The sequence below is a fragment of the Pieris rapae genome, chromosome 6 (genome assembly GCF_905147795.1).
Source record: "Pieris rapae chromosome 6, ilPieRapa1.1, whole genome shotgun sequence".
NCBI lineage: Eukaryota > Metazoa > Arthropoda > Insecta > Lepidoptera > Pieridae > Pieris > Pieris rapae.
In genome coordinates, this window is record NC_059514.1 from 2,002,672 (window position 1) to 2,030,455 (window position 27,784).

The 27,784-nt window shown below is 33.1% G+C and overlaps 7 protein-coding genes across 8 annotated transcripts; 2 read left to right on the forward strand and 5 right to left on the reverse strand.

The window, feature by feature from the left end:
* The first annotated feature begins 643 nt into the window (after positions 1 to 643).
* LOC110996974 (probable cytochrome P450 6a14) lies at positions 644 to 4,693 on the forward strand. The gene is made up of 5 exons (XM_022264894.2): positions 644 to 1,328; positions 1,439 to 1,641; positions 2,028 to 2,261; positions 3,332 to 3,583; positions 4,377 to 4,693. The coding sequence occupies exons 1-5, from the start codon at positions 667 to 669 to the stop codon at positions 4,550 to 4,552; spliced, it is 1,527 nt and encodes a 508-aa protein (XP_022120586.2). The 5' UTR covers positions 644 to 666; the 3' UTR covers positions 4,553 to 4,693.
* Positions 4,694 to 5,945: 1,252 nt separating this feature from the next.
* LOC110997259 lies at positions 5,946 to 8,600 on the reverse strand. Its single transcript, XM_022265328.2, has 5 exons — positions 8,441 to 8,600; positions 8,276 to 8,343; positions 7,887 to 8,055; positions 6,633 to 6,726; positions 5,946 to 6,332 (listed from the first exon to the last, which is right to left on the reverse strand). The coding sequence occupies exons 2-5, from the start codon at positions 8,338 to 8,340 to the stop codon at positions 5,995 to 5,997; spliced, it is 666 nt and encodes a 221-aa protein (XP_022121020.1). The 5' UTR covers positions 8,341 to 8,343; positions 8,441 to 8,600; the 3' UTR covers positions 5,946 to 5,994.
* Positions 8,601 to 8,925: 325 nt separating this feature from the next.
* On the forward strand, positions 8,926 to 17,151 carry LOC110997066 (WD repeat domain phosphoinositide-interacting protein 4). 2 transcript variants are annotated; one of them, XM_045628530.1, is made up of 8 exons: positions 8,926 to 9,143; positions 9,768 to 9,842; positions 10,667 to 10,844; positions 13,629 to 13,803; positions 14,614 to 14,825; positions 15,816 to 15,973; positions 16,627 to 16,712; positions 17,095 to 17,151. In XM_045628530.1, the coding sequence occupies exons 1-8, from the start codon at positions 9,089 to 9,091 to the stop codon at positions 17,122 to 17,124; spliced, it is 969 nt and encodes a 322-aa protein (XP_045484486.1). In that variant the 5' UTR covers positions 8,926 to 9,088; the 3' UTR covers positions 17,125 to 17,151. The 2 variants fall into 2 exon arrangements, with proteins under 2 accessions (XP_045484486.1, XP_045484487.1); XM_045628531.1 differs by lacking the exon at positions 8,926 to 9,143 and adding an exon at positions 9,279 to 9,410.
* A 1,659-nt stretch (positions 17,152 to 18,810) lies between these two features.
* On the reverse strand, positions 18,811 to 19,990 carry LOC110997074 (small integral membrane protein 20). Its single transcript, XM_022265050.2, has 3 exons — positions 19,848 to 19,990; positions 19,656 to 19,712; positions 18,811 to 19,008 (listed from the first exon to the last, which is right to left on the reverse strand). The coding sequence occupies exons 1-3, from the start codon at positions 19,960 to 19,962 to the stop codon at positions 18,953 to 18,955; spliced, it is 228 nt and encodes a 75-aa protein (XP_022120742.1). The 5' UTR covers positions 19,963 to 19,990; the 3' UTR covers positions 18,811 to 18,952.
* Positions 19,928 to 22,433, reverse strand: LOC110997353 (lipase 3). The gene has a single exon (XM_022265486.2). The coding sequence runs from the start codon at positions 22,402 to 22,404 to the stop codon at positions 20,866 to 20,868; it is 1,539 nt and encodes a 512-aa protein (XP_022121178.1). The 5' UTR covers positions 22,405 to 22,433; the 3' UTR covers positions 19,928 to 20,865.
* A 380-nt stretch (positions 22,434 to 22,813) lies between these two features.
* LOC110997303 (GDP-D-glucose phosphorylase 1) lies at positions 22,814 to 26,289 on the reverse strand. The gene is made up of 6 exons (XM_022265403.2): positions 26,001 to 26,289; positions 25,719 to 25,854; positions 25,283 to 25,433; positions 25,011 to 25,113; positions 24,266 to 24,557; positions 22,814 to 23,005 (listed from the first exon to the last, which is right to left on the reverse strand). Exons 1-6 carry the CDS (start codon positions 26,160 to 26,162, stop codon positions 22,893 to 22,895), a joined length of 957 nt encoding a protein of 318 aa, XP_022121095.2. The 5' UTR covers positions 26,163 to 26,289; the 3' UTR covers positions 22,814 to 22,892.
* Positions 26,290 to 26,439: 150 nt separating this feature from the next.
* LOC110997313 lies at positions 26,440 to 27,541 on the reverse strand. The gene is made up of 3 exons (XM_022265414.2): positions 27,119 to 27,541; positions 26,929 to 27,036; positions 26,440 to 26,819 (listed from the first exon to the last, which is right to left on the reverse strand). The coding sequence occupies exons 1-3, from the start codon at positions 27,386 to 27,388 to the stop codon at positions 26,505 to 26,507; spliced, it is 693 nt and encodes a 230-aa protein (XP_022121106.2). The 5' UTR covers positions 27,389 to 27,541; the 3' UTR covers positions 26,440 to 26,504.
* Between the last annotated feature and the right edge of the window lie 243 nt (positions 27,542 to 27,784).

The window sequence follows — 27,784 nt, forward strand, 5'->3', positions numbered from 1 at the left end:
TCAATGGCGTAGAACAGACGAGAAGAACTGGCAACTATTTTTGTTTACAACGCGCTTGCAAGGAGCTGAAATCATAACATCTTGCCTCACAAGACATGGATCAACGACTATAGAATCAGATATATTAAATGACACAAAATGGAACTTAACAAAATCAAATTATCATTTATTCATGTAGATAATTTACAAAGGTTTACTGTTTTTCTAAGCGAACCACATGGGGTGAAGTTTATTGATTGAAACCAATTTTAAATTGTTATCATATTATTGGAAAAACTGAAGTGACAGACTTTTTTAACTCTATTTCAATACTATTAAGATATATTTAGTATTTGTTATTGTAATTTGTGTTTACAGTTCACTTAAGAATTTGTTGGTATCATTAATAACATAAATGTGACATAGAGTAAATAAATTACTATACGTACATAGGGAATGATTTATTGAAGTTAATTAAAGTTGCAGAAATGATTTACTGAAACACTTAATCATGTGAAAGCAAAAACAATTTAAAGAATATTTATGTAGTTACAACTATCTTTTAATTACTGTTATTTATGAGTGGATTCACAAAAACTTCATAAACAATTATGAACCTTTAAAAGCCGGAATTGTGATATTACGACAAACATTCAGGGGTATTTTGCTGTGTGAGATACACGAGAAATGTATCCTTTATTATTTATACCGGCAACTATTTCTATCATAAGCATTTCTGTTTACTTGTGGTTCAAAACGAAGTTTTCGTATTGGGAAAAGAAGGGCGTACCGGGACCAAAACCATCGTTTCCCTTTGGTAATGTCCGCGACGTGATAAAGCGTAAAAAACAAATTTTCCAACCGTACTGTGACGCTTATTTTCAATATAAAAAGAACCCCTTGGTTGGCCTTTACTGCTTCAACATACCCGTACTGTGCGTCAACGATCTAGAACTAGCCAAACATATTCTAATCAAGGATTACGACTATTTCCAATCACATGGGGTATATTCAAGTTCGAAAACCAGCGACCCTCTCGGTGGTCATCTCTTTCACATCCACGGCCCGAAGTGGAAGTCTCTTCGATCAAAGCTCTCCCCAACTTTTAGTCCAGCTAACCTGAAGTCTCTTTTCCCTCATGTAAAGAAAGCAGCAGAAGAGGGACTGCAGTATGGGGACTTAATGTATGAGAATGGTACACCGATAAATTTTACTGAATTTTTTGGTAAATACGCGGTGGAAATAGTCGGTAATATTGGATTTGGAATTAAAAATGATGGGTTTACAAGAGGCGAAACTGAGTTTTATGGACGATGCCGACAGTTTTTTGAATACACGTCGATATATTGGTAAGTTAAAATTAATTTTCACCTTGTGTAACTTATTTATTTTAATACATTTAACTCCATAATGGAAGTAATATTAAATAGACAGTTAGATATATTTTTATAAATTTAAGGACAATTATAAGGGGAATCGCTTTTTTCCAACCGGAATTTTTCAAGAAATTCGGCCTGAAGCGTACAGACCCCGTCATTAATAATTTCTTTTACAATTTAGTCAAAAACGGAGTGGAATATCGCAAAACCAACAATTTTCGTCGCAAGGATTTTCTTCAAAGACTTATTGACTTAATGGACACAGATACCTCTCTTCAATCAGGTTAGCTAATGTTTTTTTTAGAACAGGGGGCAAACAGCTCGGGGTTAAGTGATACCGTCGCCCATGGACACTCTCAATGCCAGAGGGCTCGCGAGTGCGTTGCCGGCCTTTTAATAATTGGTACGATCTTTTCTTGAAGGACCCTAAGTCGAATTGGTTAGGAAATACTTCAGTGGGCAGCTGATTCCACGGAAACACGCTCAGTTGTGAAACGGCGGACCTCGAGGTAATACAGGTGGAATTTCGAATCAAAACTATAATGTTTCATTAAGTTGAGGCAAATACCTACTTAAATTTCTATCAATACAAATAATTTTTCGTACAATTTATAATATCTGGGAAAATTTCGAAATTCAAAGTTTAAAATTAAAATTGTTAATTTTTAGAAACGGAAGATTCTTTCACACTTATTGACGTAGTAGCGAACACAATGCTCTACTTGTTTGCGGGCTACGAGACGTCAGCTACGACGGGGCGGTACGCAGCCTACGAACTGGCAAAAAACCCCGACGTGCAGAGAAAAGCAAGAGAAGAAATATTAAGGGTACTAGCAAAATATAATGGGCAATGTACTTATGAAGCTCAAAATGAAATGACTTATATGAATATGGTTCTAGAAGGTAAGATTCAGCAACTCGTTCGAATATCTGAGAAAAATCTATGAGGTATAAATTTTTTTTAAAGCAGTGTTGGCTTTAGCGTGTGACTCTCATACATGAGGTCGTACGTTCGATCCCCGGCTATGCACCAATGGACTTTCTTTCTATGTGCGCATTTAATATTTGCTCGAAAGGAAAACATCGTGAGGAAACCGACATGTCTTAGACCCAAAAAAAAAGTCGACTACGACTGTCAGGCACTGGAGGCTGATCACCTACTTGCCTATTAGATTTAAAATTGATCACGAAACAGATTCAGAAATCTGAGGCCAAGACCTAAACAGGTTGTAGCGCCACTGATTTATTTTTATAAATTGTTTTACTGACTGTACAGTTTTTGACAGTCGTAACCGACTAAAGCCAAACACATTTGTATGAAAATGGTCACGTGACAAACCGAGAGCTTATGTCTTTCCAATACAAATTTATTTAGGGACTTTCGAAGAGTTATTTTGTGCCAAGACTAAAGTGACAAACCGTGACTCATCCCAAAATCTCATCCCATTTTAGGCCTCCTGAATTCCTCAGGATATTTTCCTAATCCATATGAGCAGGTTTTAATTATGCACTGAGATGTTTATAATATTTCGATGTATACAATGGTACCTCGATTTACGATTGCCCTAATATACGAGTGTTGCGAGATACTGGTAGCAAGCGATATTTTGCTTTAAGATGTTGAAGATGAGAAGATGTTGAGTTTCTCCCACCTAAGACTAAAGTCTGTTTGCTTATTTTCCACGTTTTTGAAGCAATTTTGATAAGTTAAGTTCATGTTTTTATGTGCATTTATAAAAAAAAATTCCATTCTATCGGTCCAAAGAAGATCTATTGAATTAATCGTGAAATAATTTTCTTAAAACAACTGAAGTGGTGGATTGGGTGCTCGAATTTCCAATAATTTAAAGTTCAAAAATTAAACTCGTATGCCAAGTAACCACTACATGTATTTTATAAATTCAGGATTTTATAAAGATATTCATGCATTAGAACCCAATCCATCAGAGATATAGAGCCTTTTACCCTTGCAGAAACATTACGAAAATATCCACCCTTGCGAGCCCTTTTCCGCCGATGTAACAAGGACTTCAAAGTTCCCAATACTGATATAGTTATAGACAAGGGGACGTTACTATTCATACCGATACAAGCAATACAAATGGATCCAGAAATTTTCGAAGATCCAGAGAAATTTGATCCAGAGCGCTTCACTCCGGAGAAGAAGGCTTCAATGCATCCATGCCAGTGGATGCCTTTTGGGGAGGGGCCAAAGAAATGTTTAGGTAAGCTAAATATACTTACTTAATTGTATGTAAATTCCTGATTATGGATCGGTGGCGGTTGTTGGAGATATTCGAATAAATTCACTTCACTTCATTAGAAGAAGTCATGAGAAAAACAAAAAATTTGGTGATTAAAAAGTGGCTGAGAGTTTATTGTTGTTGCTGTGTTCTTAATTCGAGAACTGGTAGTTAATGTAAAATTAGAAGAATTATCAGATTGTTGACGTTCATAAATGTACATTCTGTTCCCTATATAAATAAACGATTTTGACTTTGACTTTGTTATATACTTACAAGGATACATAGGGGAAAGCATATTTAGGGTCTGTTTGATAATGTCTGGATAAGTTCAAAATTAGCTATTTATTACTCATTGGTAGGATAAACAGTATTTTTGCGTTTCACGACTGTCAGATAGCGCTATTCGTCATGAAACGCGAAGTCTCTTATTCGGAACTTTTATCTTTCGAATAATTTATGTGTTGCATTTACACTTTATCCATACATTGTGAAACAGGCCCTTAGTCTATTTCATGGTTATTTATCTGTAAGTAGACGGGAATCAATCTCAGTCTTAAGCGTAAATTTTATTTGTAATTGTTTTTTATATTGTAATGTGTTAATAAATAATAAATTAGGAATGATTTTTGACAGAAATATTAATATATGATTAATTGTATAACAAGAAAATTTTACACTATTAAATCTGTGTAGTTGAAAAACGCTGGTTAATATCCCGACTATTTTGTACTATTAGATAATAATTTAAAAAATCATCATTACTCTATTCCAGGTGTACGACAAGGCTATATTCAAGCTAAGATGGCATTAGTCCAACTTCTTTCGAAATATGAACTGTGTTTGAATGAAAAGACCGAGAATCCTTTGAAAGTAAACCCGTCAGCATTTTCTTGCTCCCCATTAGGTGGAATTTGGATAAACTTGAAAAAAATAGACCTGAATTCATAAACTATAGTGTAAATACGTCATAAGCGGAAAGCACATTTTTTGTTCACTACATTAGCGGTAATTATAACGGTACATGTTTTTAGGTAGCCTACATTTATAATTGCTACATACTAACATAAGGAAAATTTGGGTATACAGACTTTTCACTTTACCTAAGTACAAAATAGAAGAATTTCTTTCAAGTTTTGTTTTATTTTTCAATTTCCCGCTGTATAAAACCCTTCCTCATAAGGAATAAATTATAAAAACTCGAATTGGTGGAGCTGTCGAGTTTTGCAACATATTTAGCAATTCCTTATTCATTTAGATATTTAATAATTAATTTAATTTAATATTTACAAAATTCTATGAGTTATTTAGAAAGTATTGCGAGAATTGTGAGGTATCCGGACTTTCCTAGCTTTTTCGCTCTAACGTCTTAATTTTCAAGTAAAGAACACATGCCTCTCGAATGTTCTTCAGACATATGATTAAGTCCATAGAGTTTTAAATTTAACAAATTAGGTTAAATGGTTGTTAGCTTGTTAGGTTGTCGCCCTCCAAACTCGAATTAAATTATGCGGGTTTTAAAAATGTTGTACCTACTTTTTACTTTTATTGGTTACCAACTTTTTCATAGTACATACATTTTTCTTTCTTATAAAATGTATATTAATCAATAAAGAGCTGTGTTAATATGATTTATGGAATATGGTATATTAATTTGTTACGTGGAAAATCCTCTAGAAATCCAGTTAGTAAAGAACCAGAAGAAAATATTTATATAAAAATTCTTGATATTGTGTTGTCTGTGATGTTTTTAAACTAACAATGGAATTTCAACAATTTTTTTAGGTGCATAATTTATTATTTTCACCGATCAATCTCCTTCGTGCCTTCTCCATCTACACGACACTGGCGAAGTACCCTGTGCCCAGTTGGCACAAATTAAAGCCATTCAAAAAAAATCTTGATCTGTTTAAAGATGTCTGTGTCAGGTTGTTCCACCTACTTGCTTAATGCTTATAGACAAAGAAAAATAAAATCAAAACGATTAATAAGACGTCCACATTATAGACTATTCATAAAGCGTAAAAGATAATAATCACATTTTTAGCATTACGAGCACATCGGCTCGTTAGGAAAGTTCCTTATATTATCATATGGCAAACGAAACGATGGACTATATTAAAATCGTTTTATTACTCACAACCCAATCCTAAAAACGTGTCTTTGACCAATCAGAAGTCACAAATAATTTTACGTTAATACCTCTTCCTTCATTTTCTTAATTTTTTTAAAGACTGCTAATTACTGGAAGTCATTCTGTTATTATTGTAAATGGCAAAAGAGGCTGTGGCTGGTGTGTTATGCCTTGTGAAATCCGGCATCAAATAAAAACATTTATCTTCCCATATTTATTGCTTACACAATACAGAAAATCACAAAACCAAAAAGAAGACTCAAACGCATGTATCGTCCGCCCTACGTCTTGTCGAGGGTAGTGGCTCCTTAAACCTCTGCATGGACCTCCAACAGGCTTTTGCTGAGGCACTGTACGTGTCCATGTATTCAGACCTTCCTGGAAAGTCCGTGAACCAACTTTGTACGGAAATGGGAGCAACACCGGTATGGACGGGCCCCGGGGGATGTATAGTTGGTCGTACAGTCGGGGGATTGTCAGTAAAGTGAGTGGGATCCTTATAACAACGTAATACTCCGAGACGATTGCTCTCCATGGGTATGGGTGCGCTAGATTGTGATGCGGCTATGATCTTTTGATAGTCCGATACTGGGAAGGCTGAAATTTTAATTTATGAAAGTCTAATATCTATGATCTGTCGTGAAGGAACGTGACATTTACAGCCTACTCTTAAATTAAAAGGAACGTGGTTCGAACATACAATATTACATGTACAAAGCATTGAAATACATATTTAGAAATGTAGATAAAAGTTATAATGTCAAAATTGCTTTATTGCATTTATATAATTTTATGTAACAAGATTAATGCTTCAGTAGGAATTTAAATATATATTCCTACACTAATATTACGTCTAAATATAAATACAATAAAACAGTGAGTAGTGGTCAAACTTACATCTTTTCTTATAGGTAGCCTGATACATGGTGGTCATTTTAGTATCAAGATCGTCACATGGGTGATCCAATATGTCATTTGTGACATCTACCATCTACAAAACGAATAAAGTAATTTCAATCAAAATCAAGTTGGAAGGCCCAAGAATAGTTTTCGGTATGCCTTCAAATTGTTTCACTGTTGGCTTCAACGTGCGACTCTTGTCCATGAGGTAGTAGGTTCGATCCGCGGCTATTCACCAATAGACTTTCTATCTAGATGCGCATTTAACATTGCTTGAACGGTGAAAGGTGAAAGGAAACATCGTGAGGAAACCGGTTTGCCTTAACCCACAAAGTCGACGGTGCGTATCAGGCACAAGTGGCTGATCACCTATTTGCCTATTAGTGGGGGGTGAGACAGCCTCAGTCACAAAAATGTTTTTTAAAGATGCAAATGCAGCATACAAACAAATCAAGACAAGGCGTTTCGCACCTTACATGGCGCAGATCCTGACTGGCCACGGGGCTTTTGGACACTATTTACACAGACTCAAACTGAAGACAAGCCCCGCGTGCTCTGTGACGACGGAACCGACCAAACGGTGGTTCATTTACTTGTTGACTGTGCTACCTTTGAAAGGGCCAGGTGCGATCTGGAGCTCGAGACTGGCATGAAGGTATCCTGGGATGGGCTATCCGACATGTTGCTTGAGCACAGATCGCAGCTGGAAAAATTCTGCGGCAAGATCGTCAGACATGTCACTGACAAAAATAGCACGAGAGGTTGCGCGGGTGGCGCTGGGCAGCGGGCCCCAACTCGCCCATGAATATTATGACAATATTTCCGGAGTAGTTGTCGCCCGGGCCCGGCGGGAGACGCCAACCCTCCATGTTAATAATGTCCCTTTTTAGGAAAGGGGAGAATTTGACACTCCCCTGCTGCTTAGCCACTCCGTCACAAATCTGCCTGATTGCGTGCGTGATAGGCTAGGATGTAGGGGTCCCACCTTTTAAAAAAAAATTGCCTATTAGATTGACAAACGATGATGAGGTACAAAAATCTGAGACACAGACCTGAAAAGGTTGAACCCGCCACATGCCGGTTCCCTCACCAAGATTTCCTTAATTCTTCGAGCGTTAAATGGACACATAGAAAGTCCGAAAGCGATATGAAATCACGACTTTAAGAGTCGCACGCTCAAGCCAAACACATACGTACAACATTGTTTAGAATTTTTTATTATAAATAATCGCGTTTAGTGAAATACTTCACCTGTTTCCTTAACAGCTCGTAATCTTGACATAGCTTCTGTTCTTTGTCGAGTAGTTGTTTATATTGTTCAACGCGTGGCGAGTATGAATGTGCATCGCAGTGGCAGTATGGAGCTACAGGTGCTGGTCTGGTTGTAGGCGCTGCGTCAGGTTTCGGTGGCTCACAGGGTCTAACAGACATATCAATAAAAAAAGTGAAAAGAGGAAGCGAATAAAGCTTTAGAAAAGAAGAATTGGTTTTTAGAAGCGTAACTATCGGCAAAAAAATCCGCACCTATAGACATGGATTACATAATAAAGCTTCCACGATTATAAATTACCTCAGATATTATTTCATATTGTTAATCTATTTTAGAACTAGCCCTTAGTTTATAGCCCTCTACTACTTACTTTCCAACTATAGGCTTCGGAAATGGCCATTGATAATCAGCATTTACTGTTGTGCTGAAATCCATATTCTGGAAAAGAATAATACATGTTTAATAAGTTCAAATAAAAGGCATTCTCAAGGACAAAGATCCTCATTAATTAGTAATTTTTACATTGTTATGCTACCTTGATATTAGTTAATCACGTTGATATTTTTTAAATTTATTATCACTACTTTTGCTATTTGACACCCTACATAATTTAGCACAGCTTTGGAAGCCAAAAACTTGATCTGTAAAAGAATTTCTTGAAAGAGGGAAGATAAAAACATTTTGATATTTTTTTTATATAAATCAAAATTGTGAATTCAGCCAGTAGGGTATCACTCGCAGAGAAAACTTCAAAATTTAAATTATTAACAGTGTAAAATGCATTAGTTTCATAAACAGCTTAATATGTATGAAAATTTACATATTTGAACAATTACAATTTAATTATATTTAATCATTCGGTACTTATATTCGATAATAATTATTATTACTTTTTGCGCGAAACATTTTTCTAAATGTATAATTATTTTTTCCTTAATAGGAGTTAAAAATTGCAACACCTAGAATAGCATAATTAAATGTCAATTGTCATAAGTGCCATCATACGTTGTTTCACAGCCGCCACTGTCATTCAGCTAAATCAAATCAAATCAGCTGTGTATTGCACACAAGAAACATGTAAATAAATTAATGTGCGTATAAAAATTCTGATGTGAAAATGTCCACAAAGATAAATGATAAAAAATCGACTCAATGTTTATGATAAATTACTTGTGGAGTGATAATGGCGCGCCGAAGAAGCAGCGGAATCACAAGCCTGGCTTTTAACCAGAATCAAGGTGTGTTGACTTCCTAGTTAGTCACCCTTAGTTCTTTGTTCTCAAACGTAAAGCGTGATATTATTCATAATGTGGATGACCCACGCGTGCATATCTATATGTCGCTAATACGAGGGGTAATCGTAACGCACTAAACTTTGTATGTAAAATCTTAGGCCATTGTCGCACTTTAGTTCCACGTGTTGTTTATATTTATAGTTTGCGCGCCTACGTAGTATAACACGTTTTGCGTACCACTGCGTAGCCTTTGTTAAATCCTGAAGCTTGGTAAATATTTACATTTACTCACACATACATACAGAATTTTGTTTTTAATTTTTCAAGCATTGATTTGTATGTTAAATATGCAATAGAAAGTAAGGTATACATATGGTAAAAATCTTGGTATCACATAATTATCGAACCATGTAAGAAATAACAATATTAAAATTAAACTGTGTAATTTGTTAACTGTTGATTAAGTATCATAATATAAATATATTTAAATCATCAATACATCAAAAAGTAAAATAATATTTCATACTTATAAGAAGATAACCATTGTTCTATTATTATAATGATTTATATAATAATACAAAGATTATTTGTGATTTTGTATTTAAAATAATACATTAATATTTTCAGGCTGCTTCACTTGTTGTCTTACCTCTGGCTTGCGTGTCTACAATGTGGACCCACTTGTTGAGAAGGCACATTACAGTAAGTGTTTTTTATTCATGTATATAAGAGAAAAACAGTTTTATTAATTGATTACAGACTACAGTTGAAATTTTGCAATTTTTATAATACAAGTGCCTGAGTGCTAATGTTTTTGGACTATTAATTAAAAATTGCATTCTTTAATTTAGTAATTATTTATGATAATAATTAAACTTGATAAACTTGTGGTTGTCTAAACACATTAAATACCTATTGAGATGTAACTTAAGTCAATAATAATTACTCTCTTTAAATGCAGAACCTATTTTCACATATCTTTTCATAATTGTCATAACAACAATTATTAATCACTGCATATACTCTAATGATTTTTGTTTATAGTATTGAGCAGAAGTTTTGAAATATTTTAAATACAGTATATTATCAAAACAATGTTAATTTTACACAAAATCTTAGGTACTACACCTTTTAATATTTTTTAAATACATGTCTCTTTTTATCTTGAAACCTTACAATCTAGCCTTAAGTGATACAAGTAATTTACTAAAAATTATTTTTAACTTGAGAAAGTGTCCAATACTTAGAGTCTCTATTAAAGGTAAGACAGTCTATTCTTGTGTTCTATTTTAATACAATAATTTAAGAAGATTAGGTAGATGATAACCTAAAATGAAACGTTATACTTTTTGGGATGAGACTCTTAGTTGGCTAAGTTTGCTATATATAGCAAAATTCGCACCTTGACTCTGAATTATTCCCTTCTTCACAGTTCACAGACACAAATACATGACTAATTTGTATAATTTTTACACTGTTAATATCTTATATCTGTCAATAAAATACATTTGTAAATACAATTACAGGCAAAGAGGAGCTGGGCGAAGTATCACTATGTGAAATGGTGTTTCGTACCAATTGGCTACTTATGGTGCGAGCCCGAAGGCCCTGCAGCCTCATGCTTCTTGATGACCAGCAGCGTGCCTTTAAAGCCGAGGTCCTCTTCAAGTCGCCTATACGAGCATTGCGGGCCAGGAAAGATAAGTAAGTTCATGAAAATGAAAATATAATACCCAAAACGCTGCTCAGAAATTGCTATGAAAAACACCTGTGTTTATCCTTAAGATAAAATTAAGTATGATGATTGTTATGAAAGTCTTATGTAAAAGCAGGTATCAAATATACGCAAGCTGGGTGCTGCTTATGTATATATATATGCAAGTTAAGACTACTGTCACAAAAAAGATGTGTAAGGTTGAGTTGTGTACATTCATCACAGACAGAAATAAAAAAGCTAAATATAAAATATATAATATCTGACATTTAAGTACTTCTTTATTTAATATATTTAGGGCCTGTTTCACAATGTATGGATAAAGTGCCAAATAGCTATGCAACACATAAATTATTCGAAAGATAAAAGTTCCGAATAAGATACTTGGCATTTCATGACAAATAGCGCTATGTAACAGTCGTGAAAGTCACGAAAAAATACTGTTTATCCTACAAATAAGTAACAAATAGCTTATTTGGAACTTATCCGGACATTGTGAAACAGGCTTTTAATTGATACATTTCTTAAATTTATTAAAAGGCAGAGATAAAAGATCCTCTAGGATTTTGTTAAAGAAACATATTCCTTGTTGGTTGTCCCAAGTTGGCTGCAACATATCATACTTTCTCAACATAGGAAATGATTAGTATTATAAAAAGACTTGATGATGATAAAGTTGTTAAGTGATGAAGCAGACACACTACTGGAAGTAAGTTTTCCTGACAATTTTCTTTGTTCATTTTGATAGCTTTTTGTAAAGACAATAAATTTAATAATTAAAGTGTCATAATAATGTAAAACTCGGTATATTCTTAACACAGCAAAGATTTTCATTAAAACTCCAGGTTTATCAAAGTAAATACGATAAGATAAAGAACAACCTTCACCGACTAACCCAGATATAAATACAATCTATTTCTTTTAATGTGAATAATATACTAATAATTCAGACTATTGAAGTTGTATTACATTTTTTTATACATGTAACTATGGGAATGCGTGACTTAGTAGTTGATGTACATGGCGTATAAACAGGCTTGATTCAAACCGTAAAAAATTAAAGACGAAATTTGAAGTGTCAATATTTGTATCTCGGGCAAGAGTGACCAAATTCCTAACAAACATTTGATATCAAAATACGGAAAAATATAGTTATACAGTTGACAATTATTTTAAAAATCTTCATCGATTTATTTTTGAACATCCTCACATAATATTACCTAAGTCAGACATTGCGACTATAAGACTAGTTAATTCATTCGTTATTTTCCTTAATTTAAAAACTATAAATAAATCTAGATTATAATGTTTATTTATAGTCCAATTGATAAAAATATAAACCAAATCAACATGTTTTGCAATAAACGTTTTCTTCCAGGCAACCTAATAGGAATAAATGATATATAAACATTGTGATTATATGGTATATAAAAGAACAATCGCCGAAACACTCGATAAATATTCCATCCACGAATTTGTGTAAAGTTAAGGACAAATCAAGGTCATTTAACTTCCTGCTGTTTTTAATATTTTATTACATCGTGTTTTACTGTTTTATATTTTTCTTCGTGATTTAATTTTTTATCATAATTCGCAATATCTATTTATTATATTCAATATAATTATTGTCGGAATAAGATCACTTCCTCGTCTTTTGTATTATTTTAATATTTTTCAATGGAATAAGATTTGAAGTCGCTTTGTGTAGTTGTCAAATTTTAGTACTTTTTTTAACTTTAAAGTTTTAAGTTAACACAGCTTATAGAAACTAGATAGCGTCTATAGGCTATACACAGCACTTGTACTATGAGTATAACATTGGCTTCGGTGCCGGATTAGCCACGTAGCAAGAGTAGCAAATTCTAGGCGCCGCCCGCTTCAACGTACGAATATAATAATACCCGTAACTGTTATAAAGAAATATTAACTTACATAGCAGCGTACAATATCTTGCCTCACTACCACTTAAAAATCTTAAACTCGATTTCGTCACGTTTAATATTAAAAATAAGTAGGTATTTTACAAACATTGTTGGATTTAGTAACACTTACAATAATGACTTTTAAGCTGATGATATGCTTTGCTTAATATTGAGTGCGTAACTATCACTAAATTTGCTGGTTATAAATACAAATAAAAATATTTGTAACGGTTTTGTTTTTAAAATGAAACTTTTATTACATCGTCTAAATATTTTTGGTCTGTGTGGCGCATGTTGCGTGACGGTCGGCCGCGGAGTAGGGATAAAGTGAAAACCGCTCGTCATAGCAGCCAAGGGCAATACGGCGGCGCCGGACTGTGTAGTGAATACACTTTTAATCATTTGTGCCAGCGCTTTACGCTATTTCGTTTGTTTTTGTCAATGTTTGTTTATTTAATATGTGTATATAATCTTAATAATTGTTAAGTATATAATAATTATTTATGTCGTACTCTCAAAGAGTACTATAAAAATATTCGTTGGAGACTTAGTCTACTTTTATTATTTCCCATTATAATTCCAATTTTCCAAATATAAAATAAAGATTGGTAAAACGATTTTTATACCCTTAATGGAATATTATTTTAATTTTTTTTTTAGTTAGATGTCTATAATGTGAAAAAAGTTTCACTGTTACCGTGGTTTCATAAAACCAGAATATCCTTTTATTTAATACCCTAAACTCATCTCAAGATGGGCTCCTTGATAGAATTTGCTTCAGGTCCCGCGCTTAAATCGGCACTGATTGGCTCTAGTATACATTTTAATAAAAAGGCAATGATAATATTCCAGAGTGGCGGTAGTATTAACATCTTCGATCCAAGTTCTATCACTGCCATCGTTACAGCGTGTCGCCTTGCTACGTACGCCGGCGTCCTCCCGTCCGCTGTGTTCTCTTGCGACTGATCCCAACGCGGTACAATTACTGGCTGCGCCGGCGCATAGGAAGGGTTCGTTGCAATTGTTGGTGAGTTCGTACGTTAATTTAAATGCATTTAAGGCGAACGTTAATAAAAAAAGATTTTCAAATTAAAATTGTCTACTGAATAATATAGTTTTTATAAATTAAGAAAATAATATTAATCTCTTTTTATGTTATTTCATTCTTTGTTTTGAAGTCAAGGGGTGAAGTGTAGTTTTAAGAGTTGTTCGGATTAATACCTGCAGCTGATTTTCATCATCGGACGTCGAGGCAGAATACGAAATTCCACTTGTATCACCTGGACGTCCGCCGTTCCACAACTGCGCGTTTTTCAAGGCAGTTTTTGCCGAGCACCACCACTTTGTGGAACCAGCTGCTCAATGAACCATTTCCGAACCAATTCGACTTAGGTTCCTTTAAGAAAACAGCGTACCTATTCTTAAAAAGCCGGCAACGCACTCGCGAGCCCTTTGGCATTTAGTGTCCATGGGCGGCATTATCACTTAACATCAGGTGAGCCTCCTGCCCGTTTGGCCCCTGTTCTATAAAAAGAAAAAAAAGTTCATATCTAGGTTCCAGTGTCTAGTGATCGAATCCTCAGATTCAGAAGCGAGACTAAACGTGAACTATGACGTCAAGTCAAAATCCGATTCATTTTTGACGTACGGTAGTTAGACTTAAGTTCCGTGTCTGAATCTTAGTATTAGAACGCGGCCACACGATGCGATAACGATGCGTCGTGTGACATGGTATAGTAATTTGTATGTAGGATGACGTTGCGGCACCGCATCGTGTGGCCGCGCTCTTATTCTATATAAATTTTAGTCGACAGTTCTGACCGACTAATTTTACCAGGACATTTCTCGAGCGGTGAAAGGCGCTCAGTCCAGTTCACCGGCGGTGGTGGGTTGCCATCAAACTGACCTGGTTTGCCTTAGTCTGTCCGCAAATGGTGCGAAATTGGCGACTGCCTCTGAGCGAGGTACAATCATACGCCTGTGGGATACCAGTACTAAGCAGATGATACACGAACTAAGGCGAGGGTCGGATTATGCTGATGTGTACTGGTAATTATTGTATGGACTTTCGCATGATTAATGAAACAGTGAATATAGGTAGGCAATATACGGCTACGATACGATTAATTCAAAATTTCATTAGTTTTTCATCCTCATTACCGTTAAATTAAAGAAAATTGTTTTGCCAAATTGTGAAATCGACTCCAGGTTGGATTTTCTCTGGGTATACGGCCTCCAATTGTTAAAAAGAAAAAGGGGTATTAAAAAGAGAGAGGCGCCCTAAATGACCGACAAGTGTTAATAGGCTGCGATGACTGCCCGTGCGACCCGTGGGATCGTTTGCAATATGGGGATATTATTTACAATTTTATATGTTTAATCGTTTTAACAATATATGTGTACGAAATAACAATTTATAAAAATTAAACTTAATATTTATGGTTGCATATGCCAGTATTTATTTTATTTCTACAGATTTTAAAACTGTTCGTGGATGTTACATAAAATTTTGTAAATACAACTTATATAATTTATTCTGAAAGTATAAAAATTTAAATTTACTCGTCAAATTAACATGCAATAAATATGTATACAGAATTGTTAAATGTTCAGCAATTGTGCAGTTCAAACTGTTTTATTTAATGTATACATAATCTTACATAGAAAAGAATTTCATATGAAACACAAACTTCTACGTAATATATATACGCAGCAAATCGATATATTTAATGTGACTAAAAATTTCTTAAAAAAATATTTTAAAAAATTCAGGTAACTTTTACCAATAATGGCTTTGTTTGTTGTTTCACGTTGAATATGTGTTTTGATCGCCTAATTCAATCAATCTTACAACTGTGCTTTGTAAAACTGTGCTATATGTTTCTGTTTATATGTGTATTCCGTTTTGGCTTTTGTGTGTTTGTGTTAATTGTTTGGATATTGTTTAATGATTAGCTGTAGGAATACTTAAATAAATAAATAAATATAAATTGACCCTACTATAAGCGTTCTTATAATAAAGATTAATAATAATCCTAGTATAAACTTCAATTGGTCGGGGTCGCTCGTGTGCTGCGTGTCGGATAAGGGCACGTTGCACGTGTGGGCCGCGCGCGGGAACTACGCGCACGTGTGCGCACCGGCCGCGTCCTCTACGCGGGCTCTGTGCGCTTTTACGGACGATTCCAGCGCTGTCGGTATGTATTTTTTTGCTGAACCGAATTTTTGATATATAATAATTGTCTGCTACTCAAGTTTTTGACTTTCCACTTATATATATTTCACTATTTACTTCATTAGTGAATGTAACTCTCTCACACACATATATAAGTGGTATGTATGTGTGAATTAAAGGTACTTTAGGTTTAAAGACATTTATTCTCATAATAGACATTAGTCACTTACATGAGAACACTTATATGCTAACGTTACAATTACAAAAAGAAACTTGGTAGAACTTGGATGAACTTTCATTTTCGGGTTCACTCAATAGATGGTCTTTTAATCTTAATTTAAATATTGTTAGGCTGCCTGCACTTTTTACATTTTTTTGGATTCTATTATACCGCAGTACTCCCCCAACGCTCAATGTTTTTTTGCCGTAATTGGTTCTATACTTAGGTAGAATTAAATTATGAGGGCGTCGTGAACTGCGCTATTGAATTTGATTTATTTTAGTGAATGTAATGTTAGTGTGTATGTAGTCATTTAAAATTTTATAGATTAATTAACAGTGCTTGTTACTATGACTAGGATTTTCAATGGTATCTGTGGTAATAGACAAGGTGCAATCTATAGCGGCTAGACGGCAGGTAGTAATTCTCTCAAATTCACGATTTTTTTTTCACAGTTATAAGTGAGGATGGTACGTTTCACAAATTCACATTCTCTGCAGAAGGCAGTTGCCATAGAAGTGATTTTGAATATTTTCTACAGGTAAGATAATAAAATGGCTTCAACTGGTCATCACCTATTTAAGTTACAATTTAACAAAACATGAAACCGAGAGATAAATTTAAATTCAATTTTTGATTTTGAAAAAATTCCTACTGTATGGTATTTTCAAATCATACCCATGATATAGCATGTCTCATTGTGTGGTGATACTTCGATAAAATAAGCTCTGGCTTAAAACAATTGTACAAAACACAACTAGTGTGTGTATTACAATAACATGTAAATGATTTTTATATTGTTCAATACTTTGTTTGTTGGCCAACATGTACTCTAACTTTAAGGATTTAAGGGCCAAAGTCTAAGGGTAGTTTTGTCTATGGTTGTATAATGCCATAGAGTATAAATTATTTTTTGTTTGCAGGTAGGGGATGACGACGAATTTCTTCATTGATATTTTATTTGATATTTATGGACCTAATTATCAATAAGCATTGTACAAATCTGAAAACATAAAAACAATTTAATTTTTAAAAGTGATACATATTTTAAACACAGTACAAAATTATAGTGATCATGCATATTTTATTGGTGGGAAATGTGAAAATGCTAACAATTACTATATAAGAATTGGTAAGTATATGCGGTCTGGTTATCTAATTTTGCTTAATAAAGCAACTCATTTATCAGTTACTGCCACAGATTAAAATGTCCTACACTTTTTTAACGGATTATAGATATGTATTATTATATTGGTCACGGTGACGCACGCACGCTGTAAAGCACGCGAAACGTCGGTTTAAATTTAAAATTATGTACAAATAATTATAAGTTTAAATATAATAATACATATCTATAATCCGTTAAAAAAGTGTTTTTCTTTAAATGTGTAAAAGTTATGTAAATAAAAGACAATACTAAAATGTCCTAATTCTAATCTGTTAAAATTTTTAATCTTTGACTAGCTTGTGAATTTTCTATATCCACTTTATTTTAAAATTAACTGGAATTATATTTAAATATTATTATATACCCGAATGAGCTTTGTGATGAAGCCATTTAAAATTATCTTTTGAGAATTTTTTTGTAACTGCTTGCTAAGCGACATATTGAGTGAGTAGAAAATCTAAGACTTTAAGAATCATTTTCAATTACATATTAAAGTATCACATTCAACATCCATGTTAAGAAATAATTGGAAAGTAATTTACTACCAGTTACCAAATCAAGAGCATAGGGGACAAGAAAGTAAATTGCCCGTTTAATTGTGTGGATATTTGATTACACATAAATTGTATGGGGCTACAATCATTAAACCATGATCCTATGAGTAATTGTAAGATAATAGAGGCACTGTGTCTTAGTGTGCTATATTCAAATCCGTGATATTATACACTATTGCATTTGTTTGTACCTAATGTTGTGGATCACCTGTTTTTAATATTTCGCTTACAGTAAGGCAACTTGTATATCATTTACATTTTTTAAAATTTATATTCAATGTATCGCGCAATGTACATAATAATTTATATGTTTGTGATATCTGATTTTCTATATATTAATTTAGTATTTTAATAATGACTGTAATCACTTACTATTATAATACTGAAACCATTTATTTTTAAACTTATTACGGGATAATTATTAGCTCAATGAAAAATATTTATCCATTTTATTTTTAGTTGTAAATTCTTGTGTAAAGCAACGAATTCTATAATGTCTGTTTGGGTGAAATGTGATGTCACAGGAAGTGATTACTTATATTAAGTTTATGTTAAATTTATAGTAGGATTGAACTGATTTATATCATTAATACATACAACCCCCATAAAAGTTGTATGTGTGTATATAAGTGCATGTTATAAGTTAATATAGATATAATGTGATGGCTTGTTAAAGTTATGTATTTTAAGATAGATCACAATACATTGCTGACAAGTAGTCATATATATCTGAATATCATTTAAGGGCTAAAGTTTGGCTACAAAGAGCACATTTGTGTAAATATTATATTAGGTTTATTTTTTATAAAAATTGTGACAATGACAGTCTCCACAGTTTTTTATAGAAATGCTAGGTTTGAGGAGTGTTCTCAATAGGGTATTTGCAATTTTCACAATAAAAGATTTCTTTTATAATAACAAATTTTATTATTACCCGCTTCTACTAAATAAATAAAACTTTTCATGTTAAGTAACAAGAATTATTATTTATATAAGAAAAGATATTTCTATATGTTCTAACTAAATTATATAATATTTACAAGTATATATACAAGTTACTCATTTTGTGGTTTCTGGTTTCTTTCGATCAAATGGATCTGTCCAAACTTTCATATCTGAAAATATGTTTAATTGTTACTCTCACAACTTATTCACTAGGTGTTGGCTTGTAATCTTTTATTAACTTGAACATATAAAAATAATACTAGGGTATATTATTCTAGATAATTTAATGGGCTTTTACAGCGAAAATAATTTGGTAAACATTTTATAGAGTAAGGAAAGCTTTGTATATTTGTTATAAAATAACCTCAACAACTATTAAAAATGAAAAAATAGTATTGAACATAACAGAAATAATTTATGCATATACAGTAATCCTACTGTACTACGATACTGAAAGCATTCCCCCTTTTAATAGCTAGACAAATTCTTTGATCAAAGTAGCTGCTGGTCGATTCCATGTATATGGAAACGAGAGAGTGAGGTTACATCCCATACCAGCGCTAGGTCCATTTTCCAAGGAATCAAAACTGTATGGTTTCTTGTCATCGTCTCTTGCAATAACAGTTGGCTCAAGTAGACTTAGCATGTTGATGGTGGCCTGCACTTTTTTGGCATGACAGTCCCATTAGGACATTTCCTGGCTCGTTTCATCACTACCATAATGATATTTATAAGGAGACTAGAACCCCAAACTGTACCAGTTGCGATTAAGAGTGTCAGGCTCAATAATAAAGTATAGTGTATTTAAATAACTTACTGCCTGGCTGAATATCCTCCTGCCTTATATTCTTGCGCGTCTCCTTTTGGATTTCTTCTACAAATAAAGTGGGCGAGTTTTAAGCATTCAGTTTAACATTACGTCATATATATATATATAACAAATCTACTTTTAGTCTTTTTTATATTGATGAAAGAAGTAATTCGGTGTTGGAACTATACAAGAACTTACTGTATTTTGAAGAGTCCATCATAGGGCTAACAGCTATAGGGTACAATGTAAGTCCAATGAACCCAATAAAACCTCCTAAAAATGCTGCATAACGCCAACCTTTATTAAACGCCATCTCATTTTATAACCTCCGTTTAGTGAATAAAGTTATGAGTCAATTTAATACAAGAAAGTTCTAATATGTTGACTTCAACGTTATATTTCCTAACCTAAACATACATTTAAAATTTTCATAACATAGTAACATACCACAGCACATAATAATAAAATATAAATAACTAGAAACTACTGTCAACTGTCAAAGTCAGCTGTTGCTGGCATGTTTGAATCGAGTGCATGTAAACATTAGTACATAAAAGTTAGCTTACTGCTGGTATGTATCATATTATGGCGACTTACATACCATAGATCTCGCGGAGCTATAATTAAATTAATATTTTATATACTAAGAAATGTCGGTAAAAAAGCCATACCGATTAAAAACTGTTTCTTAAACATAATATGAACTTTACCAAAATATGCGCAGCAAAGAAAAATAACAACAATTTTTTAACGAAATGTTAAGACTTTGTTATATTTTTTATAGCCAATATAATAATATATTAATTTCCCATTTTTAAGTTTAAAGTTCAATTGATTAATAAGTATGAGTCATATTTATGTTTATCAAACTCATCAAAAACAAATGATTCATAATTTTTTTGTTTACAATTGTTCTTTTTAACAACAAACTATATTATGTTGTATCATTATGTAAACATCAATTATGGCTGTGTTTCAAATATTATGAACCGATAATTTCTGTGATTTTCGCTATATTTAGGCCAGTATCATACATTAGAATGTGAATACTTTACGCATTTTTGTATTTAACGCAGAATAATTCATAAATTTACGATTATACAAAGTTAATTGTAGGTACGAATGAACCCAAAATATAAAGTTTGAAATAAAATAAAAACTTTGGTTTTCAGCTAACAAAAACATGTAAAAAGCCAATATTTTACTAAAATTACTGTTATTTATCTAATAATTGTTGCATTACATACGGAGAAGAGTTACTCACGCCATCTTCTAATAATTCGAGAAGTTTGTTATAGACTAGTTTCCTAGCATCTATCGCCCACAGAAAATCGATATGATTAAATTCCTTTAAAGGCACTATGTAATGCTCTATCGGGTTAACGAGTTGTACGTATAGATTAGTAACATCGACGTCACTTGCGAGCCAATCGTTTTGGGAGCTAATTAGGGCGATAGGAAGAGTTATTTTATGTATTGGATATTCAGGAGGCGACGGACTTCCATACTGCTTTATGTTTCCATCAGGACCATAATCGAATTGCTGGAATCGTCCAGCTGTTCGAATCTCTTGCGCATAATGTACCAAGGTTTTCGTGGACGCACCGGCAGGCTCATGACTCAATATGAGAGGTAAAAGGCTTTTGTTGAACTGGCCCTCGTCATGCCCACATATTACAAACATAGAGTTCTCACATATCGCCTCTTCCAGCTTGTTTATTTCGCACGCGTGTTTTGATAGCCATCGTAGAACCGCATTGGGTGGTAAAAATTCATTTGCACCAAGTAATTTGAAGAGATATTCAATATTAGAACTATATTTCGCCAAGAGATGAATGGGGCTTTTAATATCCGTCATATAGGCGACGGGAGCCAAGGCAAAACCAGCTCTAAGTACCTTGTTATAATGAGTTTTAGTTGACAGCAATGCAAATAGCACAGTTGTACCCATTGAGTGACCTATATAGTTGATTTTAGCGTCCCATCCCTTCAGGTCCATGATGTAATCGATAACCGCAGGTAAATCGTGTTGACTGACTTCGTGGAATGTGAAATTCCAGAATTCGAATGTATCTGTATTGAGACTAACGTGAGCTTTCGAATAAGTGTTTCCACGGACATTTGCTAGCCACACATCGTAGCCGGCTTCAGAGAGAATGTACGGGAGGGCTTTATCCGGACCAGGGATGATCCAGTCAGCGGAACTCCCGAGCAAGCCGTGATGTAGTAGCACTGTTTTCCTTGGGCTGATTTTGGTCGAATTTTTAGAATACGGTATTCGATGGATGGTTAAAATGTATCCATCGGCTGTAACAACCGTATGAGATTCGGAAGGGTAGCCATGTTGAGCAATTAATTGCGGCGTTGTCATATGAATGGCTGGGTCGTTATCGTTACAATTATACTCCATTCTCTCAGGCGCGATAACGTCAAATACCTTTTTATCATTCGCCCTTGCGTCTTCCAGGTATCCATGGAACTTTCTTCGCATCCGCGTTGGCTTATCGGTAACATCCTCGGTTTGGTTAATATTTAGATAAGACGTGATCCGTTTTCGAACATTTTCGACATAAAACTGTTTCAAACTCCGTCCCTTTTCGCGAACATAATTTGTGATTTGAGAGGTTTTATTTGTGAATTTATCGACTAAATTCTGCGGAAACCAGTCAACGTACCGGCTATCGGTGTATTGTAATAGAATACACAACGTAAATAATACAACATAGAGTTTCATTGCGGAGAAGCGCACGCGCATACGGTTATAAACAGACTGGACTCTAGAGTTAATTGTAGAATAGATTCCAGAGGTCAAGGGAAGTGATTCATGTTTGTTATTCTGTTTAAATGGGATACATTTCAATTTATTAGTAATATATTATTATTTAGATTTATTGCATATGTAGCACATTTCTAAATTAAATGAGTCATAGTGTAATAGTTATACAATATATTACAAAGTATAGACTACACAGTATCGTCTTACTTCTTGTCTACCTATGGTAATGATACCAAGGTATATTCAGCCCTAGATTTATTGTAGGGCTGGGTCCGCGTGGTAATTATGGCGAGATATAACCAGAGACAAAAATACGTTTCTGGAAACAGCGTAATCTTGAACGATACCATAGACAATTATAATTAAAAAATGTTAAACGAAAACTCAATTAATGTTTAAAGTTTTTAATAAGATTTGTCTTATCGATGTTAATAAACAAATACATTTTTAAAATTTCTAAAACACCATCACAGAAATAATTTTTCAACCTCTTTGCATAATTGGTCAAAATTATCTAATTTCCATTTTGCTAGTTCTCTGTCTAAATCATGAACTTCGAGTTTTTCAAAATCTTCATCAGCTGTAACAAAGACACGAATCTCACTTAAGTAAGGTAAGTTTTATAAGCTTTTCGATATCAACAACAGTCTTACAATCAACATTGGCCTAGTGGCTGCAGCGTGGGATTCTGATATCTTATGTCGTAAGTTCGATCAAGGAATATATACAGATATCCCCCTCAAAACGCGTTTTATATAACGCGATTCCTCCCAATAACGCAGAGTTTTCTCATGTTATGTTTCTGTAGTGTGACATTTATAATGATAGTAATGCGAACCTGTTTCAATTATGTTGTTAAAAAAACTAATTAACTTTATAAAATTCGTTTCTACTTTAGTATAGGGGGGATTAGTGTACAATAATATATATATATTAATGTAACTTATGTATATTGTTAAATAAATACTATGTTGTATATTCTACTGCACCATAAAGTGTTTTACAATTTGCTAATTAATTTTAAAGCTATTAAAACAAGTATACGACAATGTATATGTTTCATAAAATATTGTTGACACGAATCATATATATCTACCTAGAACAAATAATATAATATACTATCGTATCGATGACATTAACTTGGATAACAAGGGTTAATATATGACAAATAATATAAAATGTAAATGATTACATTGTAAATGATTGTTTAATATCCATTAAACTAGCAAAACAGTGAACACAAATTTACATTAAAACCCATTCCCAAAAACAGATAATTGAAATATAACACTATGATCATACTATAAACCCCAATTAGTAAATTAATTTTAATATTAATGAATGTTATTCACATATAACGGAAATAATATTTTATAACGAATTGACATTTGTAGCGACATCTAGTATATGACTACAAAACACTACGATGACGTCATACCCCGAAACACGAACCCCAAATGCGACTTCAACAATAACTCGACTATTGGAGCCTTCAGTCCAATACATTCAGTAGTGAAACTGGTCGAGCATTGCTTTAAGATGGAGAAATCTTTTTTGTTGATGTGTCAAAGTTGAGAGACTGGGTGGGTGTCACCCTAAAAAACCGCGGACCGCCCCCGCCACCATACTATTTACTTGGCCACTGGGCATATTTTTTTTTTTTATTTTTTTTATTAAATTTTTTTTTTATTCTATATTTGAGTGAAGAAATTTGAAACCGTCAAGCTGATCCTAGTCATAAAGTACGGAAGTACAGAAAGTACTTCTTCGGCTTTTCCTTCTATGAATAGAGGCATGGATTGAAATAACAATAATGATAACAAGAAATTATATTACTTACAATACACAGCGAAGTATCCCCCGAGTTCCAACGCAGCAACATTAAATGCACTCAATTGCTTAGCACCAGCTGTACTCTTTCTTGCAAACACAAACACTCTTGTCACATCATCTCCGTTATTAAAACAACAGCCTTTAGTTATGAATATATTATGTGCGATGGAATTTGCCAAAAAATATTGGATGAGTTTAAAAATATCCTCCGCTGCATTCTTTGCATTGCCATCAAAGCAAAATCCTGGTATTGGATAGTTTTCCATCAACCAAAGTGGGCCTTTGATGTGAATGCAGTTCTGAAATAAAACATTAGAAACAACCCTTTTAAGTTAATCATTTTGACAGTTTCTTTTCCGTGATTTCTTTTCTTATAAGTAATTAGGTGATCATCAATGTATGCCTATCATAAACTGTCCACTATTTGAGTATAAAGCATTGTTGACGATGTTTCCCTTCAACGTACAAGCGACAGTCCAGTCACATAGGTATTTTCTCTGTAAAATTGTATGCTGCAATGAAGAGAGATAAGTACTTTGGGTGCAATGCATTTGGACTTTTATTATCTATTTTATATAGGGGTTCGTTTTAAGTGTAATTAATAGGAGACAGTAATAAATAATAAAAACACTGACATAAAAGATTTAAATGTTATGGCCTCATTATAAAACATGGAATAGACAGAGTTGGTTACTTTACTGATATAATTTTTTTCTGTTTTAGAAATATATATGTACAAATTAAGTACTTACAGCATATTCAATAGGCAATTTTTGTTTTTCAAACAAAAGATGATAATGTAAGTGATTCACTGAAGCCAGTGCACATAAGCTGTTATAAGCAATCCGTAGGTCACTATAACAAAAAATATATTATATCAGATTCATCAGGTTTAAAGATATTTAGTTTGTCATAATACTGAGCTAGTGATAAAAAAAAAAACAAAATTAAAAGAAACTATTATTAAAACTTCAGGATAGGCCTTAACTGATAACAGAAAAAAGCAGTACTTGCCTATACTCACCAATCCTGGGACAATGAATGAATATATAAAACTAACTTCAGACTATCCAGTGTGACCACTTGTGGAAGCATTTGATAAATAGATGGACACAGTAGTGAATGGTAGTAGTTTATAGGGCTAACATTTACAACAATTGCATGTATATTTGTAGCTGAAATAATCATCATAAATTAGAATATACTTTCATTATCTCTACTAATGAACACTTAACTCACTAGTCTTGTTAATAATATTATTATCAATATATTTGTAAATATACAAAAGCATTAATCCTCAATATGTATGTCACATGAAAACTCACATACAACTAATCACATCCTCTCTGTATGTACTGTAGGTACTTAATAAGGCTTTTACCTATAAGACATCATTTTAAATTTTCGTAAAGATTATAAATTAAAAAAAATAAAAGAGGAAATATGAAAAAAGTATGCACCATCTTTGTTCCAAAATTTGTAGAGAACTTCTTCACTTGATACCTTTGAGAAATTAAATTTATTTTCATCAAATGGCTGACAAATATCTGTCATATGTTCGGGCTGTCTTCTTTTTACACTTCTATCATGGTTTAGCTGGAAAAACGAATGAACACTTTTGAGGACATGTACATATAGTTGTGGGTGATAGTAGATAGTAGTATTATACTTTAATTCTACAGCAGTTTTGAGTTCAGTTTCAAATTAAAAATAATTTTGATAGGATAATCAAAACAATATACCTTTAGCACATAATTTCCGGCTAGTTTCTCTTTTAAAGTTCCTAATTTGTATCTAAAAATACTCGTATTCACGTGCAATTCATGCCATCTCTCCTTTAACTTTTGTATAAAGTTAAGATTATCTACACGAAAACTATCATCTTTACCTTGAAACTCATACATTTGTTAATTTAAAAATTCCAAATTTCAAAATAAAAACTAGTTCCCTGGTGGTACATAAAAATATATCCACAGACTATAACGATTAAAGAATAACCACAGATTAAAGACGACTACAGACTTGTCACGGTTTCCCACTTGTCTGATGTCTCATCTAGTGGTTAGCTGTTAGCATATCGTGAAGTTTCGGGTAATGTTCCCGGGGAATAAGTAGGCAAATATCTATTTCATTGCAGGGATGTATTTTTTGGATTTAATTCTGTTATTCCAACAAAACAAATAAAAATACAATGACTTTTTTTAAAGATATTAAGCAATTAAAATAATCAGTTCTAAAATCTTAACTTAAAACATTTCTGGCTTGAGATTATTGGGATTCAATGGGTTATTTTGATCATATAGCCATAGTATATCAATAATTTTCATTGAGATTTTTGTTGCTTCTAAAGAGTCCAATTGACTTAGCTTTTCCGTGACAGCTTTACCAATTTTACTATTTTTGGAATTATTAAGTCCATAGGCATCAATTTGAACTCCTTTAAATATGGATAACAAGTTTTCTGCAAAATTTCTACATGATATTTTCAAATCTGTATTGGTTTCTGAAGAGTTGTCTTCGCTTTTGCTGTCTATTACAGGTTCTTCTATATCCGATAGATTCTGAAAGAAAAAGACATGCTTTATAAAATTTTTGCACATCTTACCAAACACTTTGTAAATTTAATTACAAATACTATTTTACTATAATGTTAAAATAAGTTTAATTTACCTCCGTAGATACTTCCTCATTTACTCTGGGTGTCCCATGGTGTGAGCTTTTTGTTACTTTAAGTAAAAACTGACATGGTTCCCACAAGTGCCAGTTAACTTTATAAGCCTTAAAAATGATTTTTACATATTAAAATTTTCTTCTTTGTATTAGTTTACTTCATGTGTATGAATAGCACATTAAATCTTACCTCATTTTCAGCTGAACTAGTTTTTACCTTTCTTAAATAATTTGCAAAAGTTGATCTGATATTTGTCCATCTCTCTTTAACAGCTTGGCCAGAAAATGAATCTCCATATTTTGCTGCAAATTCAGCATATGTGTTATCTTTAGTTTCACTAGAAGTATATTTGGGATGCTTTGGATGCCAAATATTTGGCTTGCTTTTTATGAATTTCACTAAATTTAAGTTCATTTTTCTGGTCCAAAAGACTTTTTCTTTTTCAAAATCAGATAACATTATGTCAACACACTACTAGATCATTTAAATACCTGCAAGTTATTTACTAATCTTCGCTTATCTACACTTTCTTATAATAATTATAATTTAATATATTATGTTTATTATGATTTCGATTTGTTTTTCTAATTTTGTTCCAGGTACCACCACAGATGAAGTAGGCAATAAAGATGCGTCATGCGACCACAGATATCACAGATAATCTGTGAACAGGTTTTTACTGTTATAATAAATATATTGAAGTTTAAAATCTGTGTAAATATCGACTAACGCACGAACCAAAATAACCGAATAATTAATCCACAATTTCAGATTGAAAACAATCTGAGATCTGACCGTGACAGTGGATCGATCTCCTATCTGCATCCCAATAAGCAAACCCTACGAAGACAATCC

Excerpts from the sequence above, each read along its gene's own strand:
- LOC110996974 (XM_022264894.2), top strand. The coding sequence starts at position 667 with ATGTATCCTTTATTATTTATACCGGCAACTATTTCTATCATAAGCATT. Across the intron at positions 1,329-1,438 it reads GAATACACGTCGATATATTG|GACAATTATAAGGGGAATCG; the intron begins GTAAGTTAAAAT and ends TATAAATTTAAG. Across the intron at positions 1,642-2,027 it reads AGATACCTCTCTTCAATCAG|AAACGGAAGATTCTTTCACA; the intron begins GTTAGCTAATGT and ends GTTAATTTTTAG.
- LOC110997259 (XM_022265328.2), bottom strand. The coding sequence starts at position 8,340 with ATGGATTTCAGCACAACAGTAAATGCTGATTATCAATGGCCATTTCCG. Across the intron at positions 8,056-8,275 it reads CCGAAGCCTATAGTTGGAAA|ACCCTGTGAGCCACCGAAAC; the intron begins GTAAGTAGTAGA and ends TATGTCTGTTAG. Across the intron at positions 6,333-6,632 it reads GGCTACCTATAAGAAAAGAT|CCTTCCCAGTATCGGACTAT; the intron begins GTAAGTTTGACC and ends TTAAAATTTCAG.
- LOC110997066 (XM_045628530.1), top strand. The coding sequence starts at position 9,089 with ATGGCGCGCCGAAGAAGCAGCGGAATCACAAGCCTGGCTTTTAACCAG. Across the intron at positions 9,843-10,666 it reads TGTTGAGAAGGCACATTACA|GCAAAGAGGAGCTGGGCGAA; the intron begins GTAAGTGTTTTT and ends ATACAATTACAG. Across the intron at positions 16,713-17,094 it reads ATTTTGAATATTTTCTACAG|GTAGGGGATGACGACGAATT; the intron begins GTAAGATAATAA and ends TTTTGTTTGCAG.
- LOC110997074 (XM_022265050.2), bottom strand. The coding sequence starts at position 19,962 with ATGGCGTTTAATAAAGGTTGGCGTTATGCAGCATTTTTAGGAGGTTTT. Across the intron at positions 19,713-19,847 it reads GATGGACTCTTCAAAATACA|AAGAAATCCAAAAGGAGACG; the intron begins GTAAGTTCTTGT and ends CTTTATTTGTAG. Across the intron at positions 19,009-19,655 it reads GGAGGATATTCAGCCAGGCA|ATATGAAAGTTTGGACAGAT; the intron begins GTAAGTTATTTA and ends ACATATTTTCAG.
- LOC110997353 (XM_022265486.2), bottom strand. The coding sequence starts at position 22,404 with ATGCGCGTGCGCTTCTCCGCAATGAAACTCTATGTTGTATTATTTACG.
- LOC110997303 (XM_022265403.2), bottom strand. The coding sequence starts at position 26,162 with ATGTATGAGTTTCAAGGTAAAGATGATAGTTTTCGTGTAGATAATCTT. Across the intron at positions 25,855-26,000 it reads CCGGAAATTATGTGCTAAAG|CTAAACCATGATAGAAGTGT; the intron begins GTATATTGTTTT and ends TCGTTTTTCCAG. Across the intron at positions 24,558-25,010 it reads AATTGCCTATTGAATATGCT|AACTGCATTCACATCAAAGG; the intron begins GTAAGTACTTAA and ends GTTTTATTTCAG.
- LOC110997313 (XM_022265414.2), bottom strand. The coding sequence starts at position 27,388 with ATGTTATCTGATTTTGAAAAAGAAAAAGTCTTTTGGACCAGAAAAATG. Across the intron at positions 27,037-27,118 it reads CTAGTTCAGCTGAAAATGAG|GCTTATAAAGTTAACTGGCA; the intron begins GTAAGATTTAAT and ends ATCATTTTTAAG. Across the intron at positions 26,820-26,928 it reads ATGAGGAAGTATCTACGGAG|AATCTATCGGATATAGAAGA; the intron begins GTAAATTAAACT and ends TTTTTCTTTCAG.